Source organism: Macrobrachium nipponense, chromosome 9 (genome assembly GCF_015104395.2).
Source record: "Macrobrachium nipponense isolate FS-2020 chromosome 9, ASM1510439v2, whole genome shotgun sequence".
Taxonomy (NCBI): Eukaryota; Metazoa; Arthropoda; class Malacostraca; order Decapoda; family Palaemonidae; genus Macrobrachium; species Macrobrachium nipponense.
The window spans coordinates 73,357,851-73,367,421 of record NC_061110.1 but is presented as its reverse complement, the minus strand read 5'-3'; the positions used below and the strand labels follow the sequence as shown (position 1 = coordinate 73,367,421).

The 9,571-nt window shown below is 39.5% G+C and overlaps 1 protein-coding gene across 1 annotated transcript in view; it reads right to left on the bottom strand.

Annotated features, from left to right (window-relative positions):
- Window positions 1-457: 457 nt before the first annotated feature.
- Window positions 458-9,571, bottom strand: part of LOC135218464 (uncharacterized) — a 14,623-nt gene continuing 5,509 nt past the window's right edge. Inside the window, exon 2 of the mRNA XM_064254790.1 lies at window positions 458-4,605. Within this exon, the coding sequence (XP_064110860.1) occupies window positions 1,486-4,536 (3,051 nt within the window). The 5' untranslated portion in view covers window positions 4,537-4,605 and the 3' untranslated portion in view covers window positions 458-1,485. The remainder of the gene's footprint in view (window positions 4,606-9,571) is intronic.

The window sequence follows — 9,571 nt, the reverse complement described above, 5'->3', positions numbered from 1 at the left end:
AATGGTTCCATTTGGATCTTCTGTGAATCTCCTTTTATGATTGCAGCTTCAAGGTATATAATTAGTTGTTGGGAAATACTTGAAAGTTTATCGTTATTATTGCGATTACATGGGTTCTCTTACAGTGCGTCTTCACATATTATTAGGAAATTGTTTCTTTGTCCCTAATATTTACTGCAAATTGGGTTCTGCTGAGCTTTTGCGATTAAATTTTAGTTCGTTGGGAAAATTCCTAACTTTAATACTTACTTGTTCCGGTCTCCATCCCGTAACCCATCGCAATGAACTTATTATTACTTTTTATTGCTAACTCGGCATTCACTATGACTATTATCATTAGTAATGTATTGGATATGATGACACTGATATTTTTCCAGAGTAATTGCTGCTCTAATTATCAGAAATTTACTTCTTGGAAGTAAATTGTAAAAGAGAAATGAAAAACGAGATTAGTATTTCACTTTATTAAAAAGTGACTAGATATCATGTCTTGAAACAGCAATAATGTATATTCTACACATATAAAAATATATTATACATATCACAGCCTCCTTAAACCAAACTATACTGATTTCTCTCTGCTAACTCTTATTGACAATATACACAAGATGCACTTCCACATCAATTTTCACAACACACCATTATCAGATTGTTAATTTACATTCACTTTCCATTTTAACGAAACTATAATGTTCCATTGAAGAGAATGCTACTTAAATATTGTAAATTTTTCTTTGCTTTTACAATCTCAATTTGCTTTCTTCAGTAAGGACAGAAAGGATACAAATCTTACGACTAAAAAGGTACAACAAAATTAGACGGCAAACATTTTTACATTGAAATTTTACAAGAAGAATTTGTGTATAACAGTGTAATAAATCAATAAATCCTTACTTGACTCTCAAAGAAATCTCTTAATATAAACTTGCAGATTCCACCCATGAATGAATAAGATAAACATTAATGAAATCTGTTTCTTTCCTGAACTCCTTCTGTCAAACAAACGCACTTACAAAATTCGTAGATAATTACGTATTCACAAAACAATGAAAGCCACTAAAAATCTACAGTAAATAACATCTTGTGCTTTTAATTATCATATTTCAGTGCGCTATAGGGAAACGCTTTTTCTCTGAACAAGAATGAAAACCTAAAAGACAGAATAAAAACTGCATCATTTATTCGTCCCAAAATAAGACGGAAAAATATATTCTTTTAAACTTCTGGAAAAACCTTGTTAATTTACATAATTTGGCTAATATTGTTCAGTAATAATTACAATCAAGCAATTATAGCATTTTCTATTTCATATCTAAGCATAAGTGAGATCATTTTTCATATACTCCAAAACTTCCTGAGGTTCCCCTAACGACTTACATCCTAAATTGATAACATTTGATAAGAATATGCAAAAGTTACTATGTTATGATATATGTACAAATGAATTAAAGTCGGATTTATATGATATCAGAGCCTATGATTACATTAAAGAGAAGTTACAGTATTAGGAGGTTTACTATAAACAGGAGGTGTGGTTGGTGTCTTTGGTACCTCCTTGGCATCGCCCAGATCTGTGGAGGATGCCACCTTACGGATTCTTGTCATGGAAGAATCCTCTTGGGAGGGTGAAGATGTGTCCTCCACATCCAAAGGAGAATATCCATAGCAGCTGACACTCATACTATTCCCCACAATTTTACTTAGAAGACCAGCTCGGGCTTGTCCTTTGAGCACATCATTCAAAGAGTTAGAACTCATCTTAATCAAGTCTAGGGACTTGTTTCTGCTGTCTTTGTCTGCCTCCTCTTCTGTCTCAGCAGAAGTGGAGTAGTCGAGGATAACAGCAGAGTCGGGAGTGATATCTGGCAGGTGTGATGGGGGAGTTCTTCCCATGGGTGCTGTGTATGTTGGGAGACTTTGAGCATAGCTAGTGTGTGTTGAGCTTAAGGGAAGGGTAAGCATACTCTGATCCCTCTTTGAGCAATTAGTGTAGGGTAAAGAGTGCTGGTTCATGCAGTCATTTGATGATGATACATCAGTAAGATAGTCAACATGAATTTCTGATAGGGATGAACAAGTGCTAGGTTCCAGAATACCACTTATTCCTTCTGCAGATGGTGGTTTTAAATGCCTGGCTTCTTCATAGAGATGGGGAGTTCCATGCACTTCAGGTAGCTGATTTTGAACACTATGGGCAGGTAAATATTGTGGGCTTGGAGACACAGTGTGTGGGGTTGAGTACATGTTGCTGCCATTGGATGCAATAGAGTTATTGTAGTAAGAGGCAACTTCATATTTATCTAGGGTTCTAACATCATATTTACTTGCTGAGGAAACTGGTGTCCATGTAGGCTTATTACTTAAGTGGGACATAGTTCTATTCCTCATATGGTGGCGCAGGTAATCAGGCCTGGATCTTTGGGCACGAACGGTTTGAGCTCTAATGGGATTTCTTAGAGGTGTACGTTCTGGTGAAGACAGACTAGCAGTGTTGGGTTTACAATAATATCTACTATTTGGAAGGGTTTGGGTACTATAATTATGAACATTGTTGTATTGTATTGGTGTTGATGCAATGTGCAGATTCAGGGAGGATCTGTTGAATACTTCATCCATGGGTTGTTCAGGGTCCACTTGGGTTCGAAATCTGACAAAACCACTATCGTTGACTAGCATTGATGATGGCCTAAAGCCTGCTGCCGACTGAGTTCGGTCACGATTCCAGAGTAACTGAAAATCAGAGGTAACAGAGTCCATTGTTCCACTTTTACTAGCACAGCGGGGAGTTGTATAAGTCCAGTCAATTGGCATTCTTTTGATGCCATCATTCACTGATGGTTTGCTTGTGTGAAAATTGAAACTTCCAAGTATCTGTCTTTTCTCATTTTGAACTGGGAAAACATTAGCACTTCGTCCTCCCTTAACACTCTTATTATCTCTACCACAACTTGTGAGAACAGAGAATATAGTACTATCCTGTTTACTGTTTGATGGTCTCCCAGAAGTGAGAATAAATGCACCTGCTAGAACAGCAATACTGATAATAAGCTCTAGACCACGAGCCATGCTGACTCTACCCCACCAGACCCAGATGTGTTTTGTTGGTGATACAGGTGCCAACATTATATAAAAGTGCAAAGCAGACAGCATTATTTGTCCACCACCTGCTACCAGGATCAGTATAGCCCCACGATTTACTGTTGAGTTTGGTTGACTAGATGACACCAAGTCATCTGTTGCTGAGCGGTTGAGACGGCCTAACAGATGGCCTGAATACCTTCCAGCAGATCTCTCAACTTTCCAGACAGCCCATAAACTGCAAAAGCCCACAAAGCTTCCCCAGATCACGGCAAGGGACTGAGCTGTTATTCTCAAAGGAAATGCATATTTTTCTACTAAGGAAGCTACAAGATGAGCAGTGATAGATACAATAAGATGAGCTGTGGTAAAAAATGCCAGTGCAAATGGTAAACGTGAACTTTTAGGGAATACTCGAGAACATCTACTAGACTGATACAATGATAGTGCTACAACAGCTACAGCAGCTATCAAACATGGCCAACTAATCTCCTCAATAATAGCTGTTATGAATTCTGGGAGACGGTTCTCAATTCCATAAGGATCATGGAACAAATGTAGGCATCGTAGCATAGCAGCTAAAAACACAAGGGCAAGCAGGATTCTGTACCGAAGACGGGAAACCAAATGAGTTGCAGGAGATAATCGTGCCAGACAGCAAAGACTAGCAGCAGCTGTAAGTGCGAACAAACCAGCAGAAACATAAACATGTATCCACCAGGCAGCTCCTAAAGCCCACTTAACATCGGTTTTAGGAAAAATATCATTTTCACCTTTGATACCACCAACATGGTTTTTATTCACAATTAACGTATCTCCTGATATTGCTGGTACTGTTGGAAACTTGGCAATATCCTTGTTCAGAATGGATGGGTCTGGAGTACGATGTGGGTAAGAGGTATCCCTAAAGCTATCTTCCTCATGTAAAACATATGGAATTGAATCAGCATTCACTTCAATGACACTGGGAACTGTTCTAGTTGTCATAACAAATTCAATTTCCTTTTCTATTTGATGCCTCATGAGTTCCGATCTGACTGGATCGTGAACACTGTTAATGAAGGAAGTTGTTGTTGGAGGTGCAGTAGAAGTGGATGTGGTAGTACTTTCAGTAGGAGCTGCGGGTGTAGATGATGTACTTGTATTGGAAGAGAATGTAGGGGCTCCATACGCAACTCCTCGAAATATTGCAGCGATCTCACTCTCCCTCGTCGACGCACTGCGTTGAGAAGGTAACTGACGATCGGTCAGTTTTGTGAGAAGACTGGAAGCTACTTGTTTTGGGGCATGACCTGTAAGAGGAAGTGCTAAAATTCCACCACCTGATCTTAGAGTCATAGAAGTTGATGATGGCGAAGTGAGGGCAATCTGAGCTGAAGCATCTTGCAAAATGCACCATGAAAGGACAGCGATGAACAATCTTGCCTGCGTGCGGCGTCCATGAGCTTGTTGAGACATTTTGGCTGCAAATGTTTCAAGAATCACTACAAACACTGCAACACCTTCGGCATCAGGCTCCTTTTGGACCTGGAAAAGAAACAAGAAGGTAAATGTTTTTGTCCAACAAAAACACGATAAATAACAATAAACAATAACAGCATAAATCATTAGTGTTTTATAAAAAATGATATAGCCTTTTTCCATATACAGCGAAACGTTTCCAACTTCAGAGGGTCAAAGAACTATTACAAATATTAATATCATATCAAGTTGCTTTATAACGTTATTTACAGAGGAGCCATATCTACATATAGTTACCCAGATAACAACAGGTAACATAAAAAAAATAGTAGTTTCCTAGTGAAGTTGTATGTATTTCGTAGACCTATTCCATGTTTATCCAAATTAATCCAAAGGTATTTTTATCTATTTATTATGTTAAAAGACATGTAATGGTTTCTGATAAATAAAACTGACATTTGTATTTAAGACTTTACATATTCAAATATGTAAAAACACTTTATTGTAATTAAGCAAAAAGCCAAGTCGCAGTTATTCTCCAAGATTTAAAGTTTACTACTAAAAGACAGCCGCGAGGTAGAGGATGTTAAAGTTGATTAAAAGAAAACTGTTAGTAAATAAAAGATAAAACCTTCGGCGGTGAACCACTCGTCTTGTTGAGAGTAGGAGGGAGGAAGTTGGTAATTTTTAAAGCGTGTTACTCACGGATTAGCGACAAAGGGGTCTTTCCTAGATAGTGACACCCCCATGATGTTGCTTGTAGGTAATTATCTTTACGATATTTACAGTCTTTTGTTTGTGTCTTTACGGTAAACCCAAGCGGGCTTGTACTAAACACACTGCAAAGGTGGATATAGCTACACCGGATTAAAACCCTTGAGGGTCACTGTCTAGGAAAGATCCCGACAAATAATAAATAGTAAAAGCGTAAGTAGTTTTTCAGCAAAATAAGGTAGACTGAAAGACAATAGAAATTGGCTAAAAAAATAAGAGAGAGAGAGAGAGAGAGAGAGAGAGAGAGAGAGAGAGAGAGAGAGAGAGAGAGAGAGAGAGGAGCAGTAGAGAGAGAGAGAATAGTCTTAGCAAGGATTAAATTCAAAAGACCTCTCACATTACAGAGGAATCACTGGAAAAGTGCACACAAGGCAAAATCCAAGAGAAAGGCAGGTATTGACACTACAGATAGAAGCTGGGAGGGAATATATATGTATATATATATATTTTTTTTCAGTTTTCGGCGAAATAATCATAGACCTGTATTTTTCTGTCTCAATGCAGCTATGTATACACCGACGGCAATAAAAGTTTTTAATTCTCAATTTCTCCATTACCGCGGCAGATTTCAGGAGCTTATTTCCCAACGGTTTACTGTAATCTTTTTCCCGTAAACCCCGCTCAGTAACTTCCCATTTCTTAGTTTATATCCCGTGCATTTTTCCTTTTGAATTTGCTTCGGAAAAATTTCTTGTATTTATTAATTTTCGCCACGAAAATTGCATCTTTTTCAACCAAACAGTCGCCTAACATTCCAAGCAGATCATCAACCCCTCTATAGTTGTGTATTCTGTGACCACCGAAAACCGCAAAATTCCCTGTATCTCTGATAGCGTTCTCCTGTTCAAGTGCGAAGCAGATCGATCATTGCTGAAATGAATATCAACTGGAGTGAATATTAAATAAAAGGTTTATCTCGTGTGCGGCGTAAACGGTCAGGAAGAACGTACGAATCCATTAAGTAAGTAATAACGACACCCAGGTCATAGATCAGGTAACTCACATGGCAACAATACTCATTATGTTTGCAATAACGGTTTCATCATCATCACATAATGGATAAATCTGTTTACAAATAATTGTTATTGCAATTAAAAAAAAGGACGTCAATTCATGGAGAGAGAGAGAGAGAGAGAGAGAGAGAGAGAGAGAGAGAGAGAGAGAGAGAGAGAGAGAGAGAGAGATAAATTATAGCTTTACTATAAGACTTTTCAATGTACCAGTAACACTGTACCAAAAATCTTGCGAAAAAAATATGAAAGGACAAACCTCGAAAGTGAATTATTCCAGAACGCGCGGACAAACTGAGAAATACTAACAAATATAGCCGAGAAAGAATACGTGTGAACAATTCAGAGAGAGAGAGAGAGAGAGAGACACTGACACCGTTATGAAAAAGGAAATACAAACTTCAGCAAGATCTAGTAAGCAAACAGCAGCGATTCAGTGTATCTTCTCATTGTCCCTTGGGTAGGCCCTTTCGTGTATATGCACAAGATGTTATTTGCGTATCACCCCGTGAGTGTGGGTGCATACGTATACATGTGTGCACGGATCTGCACGCACACTCATAGTAAAAAGCGGTAGCGGTAATACAGTGGAAACGACGGGGAAGAGGTTAAAGCAGAAACTCCCCTCTTTTTCCGGGATTCGTCCCTTTCTCCTTCCCCCTTTCCCCCTACCCTTCACATCATCGCCAAGGCCGTGTTCACCAGTGCGCTATTATACATAACGGATTTCCGCCGCATTACTTTTATCTCCTTTGTAAAGAACATAGCGCCTCTCCATAGTGTGTACACACACACATATATGCTATTATTATTATTATTATTATTATTATTATTATTATTATTATTAATGTGTATGTCTGAGTATGCACCTGTAGCTGAACTGTCTAGATAAAATCTTAAGCATCTACTCCATAACACCCAAAGAATATTCTATACTTTCAAGATCTCACGCACACACTTAATCACGTGTGAACGATTTTTCATCCTCCCCTCTCACAGCAGTTCACTCGTTCATCAAGTCAATCAATTGTATGCATACATGTATGCATGAACTGGAATAAAAAAAAATTTGTGCATCCGTTGCATGCCAGCTTGTAATTGTTATAAAATATTTCCCATGTCCGTTTCCAAAAATCCATCAGGCATAGTAAATAAACAAATGAAGTATGGATGCGCTTCAAAGTCTGACCACAGTGATCATTGCCTGGGATCAAATTTGTGCTTTAACTCCTGTTTCTTTCCTCGACAAAAACAACAACAACAACAACAACAACAATAATAATAATAATAATAATAATAATAATAATAATAATAATAATAGCTCACATCCTCTTTTAGGATGAGAAGAGCGCTCGGAAACCGCAAACCGTGGCCGAGCGAGCAATTCACCCGATCAAAATCCTTGCCTCCCAAAAGTGACATTCCTGCTGCCCCTCGCAAAATTCTTTCACTTGTTGCCAGTCACGAAGCCTTTAATCTTCTGCAAAATTTTCTTTCAAGTCCACGCACTACCTTTTGTGAAATCCTGCTTACAAAGAGGCAAACTAAACCAACGGCATAGGCTCTTTTGGAGGCAATAATGCCACTAACGAAACCACCTGTTTTCAACATTGAGGGTTCTCTCTCGGCCTCCACTCTTGAGTATCGCTGATGTAAATGCTACTACTTCTAATATTATTACTACTGCTAATACACCAACGGGAACAATAACAGTCGATTTCCTTCCCTTATCGCTTTACGCCTAAAACCGCTTCGCGTTCAATACGCATCTCGTCAAACAACTATTGTTCAGATGCCATGGTTCAGTCTAATCAAGGACCCTATTTTGTGGGAATTTGGACAAGAGAAAATAGCAATAAACAGCAGACAAAGTCAGGCTCTCTCTCTCTCTCTCTCTCACACACACACACACACACGCAAGCAAATATGACAAAAGCCTTGGATAGACCAATCTAACCGTTTGCTTTTAAAACACCTCAGCGGGCGGCTGTTCAAAGGCGTTTATGCTTTTAAGTCTCTAATTGATTCTCGCTTTTCCCATCTCTCGCTCTTCCCATCAATTCCTCTCCCTCCCTCATCCAGCCTCCCCCTCCGACCACCGCTCTCTCTCTCTCTCCCTTACGCTATACTCACCCCTCTCTCCTTCATGGCTGAGCTCCTCAACCCCCCCTCCCTTACCTCATCCCCCAACCATCTCTTTTACCCTCCACTTCATTTCCTTTCATTTCCCATTCCCAAATCCCATCCTCATCCCTCTTCCTTCCACCACCCCCCACCCCCGTCGCACACAACACTGATTTTCCGAAATCATTCTCGTGCGTGTGTGTATATTTGCATGCGTACGAGAGTGCTCGGGTATGCGCATGCGTATGTAGTCTATGCTGTTTTGTTATCTTCTTTTTACGTCTCGGGATACATATAACTTTTAATTTCCTTTGCGCTCCCAAATCGTTGCCGATAGCAGTGTTCTCAATATGCTTTAAAATAATACGCACATTGCAATGCATGATCTTGTACTGAAATTTGGCCTCATCATCAGACTATCTTCGGTCGGAAGGTCCTCCTTTGATCTGGCAGGGTTTAGCAGTCTTTCTCTTACGATCTTTCTAACATAGCAACCTTCCCCCCCTCCCCACACGCACACACACACACACACACACACACAGAGGAGGGTTTAAGTGAAAGTTTGTTGTGGAAGCTACTCAAAAGGAGGCAAACGTTGGCTTAAAAGTCTAGAGTACGGATTAGCACCGTCTATTATAATAGAGGTCTTGGCGAAGTCCTCCCCACCAATGTCCCACTACCAGGACCAAGGCATTCGAGCCTTGAGCCCCAACCCCCCTATCCCCCCTTCACCTTTCCAAAGCCCATTAAAATCAGTTTTGGTACTCCAGGCTTAAAATTCCCAGCACTTTTCCCAAGGTGTTTGCTGGAAGCTGAGTGCATTAGGGGAAATTAATTGAGGGAAGGATGGAAGAGTTTCCCTGAGGTAATTGAGGCCTTAGAGTAATTTGTTTTGATTTTTATTCCTCCTGCGATCCTTTCATCGCCTTTTCATCCCTACAGACTTATGCTTAAAAGTCATTTATTTTTATGGATGGCAAAATCGAGCTCGGAAAAAACCTTAAGTAGTCACGAAGACAGTAAATGGAACTTTCCCACTCTCTGCTTGTTGACGGGACTCTTTCATCTTCCTTTGTCCTCTTTCTGCTTCTTTCTCTTATACTCTCTCATAAATTGGCATTAAA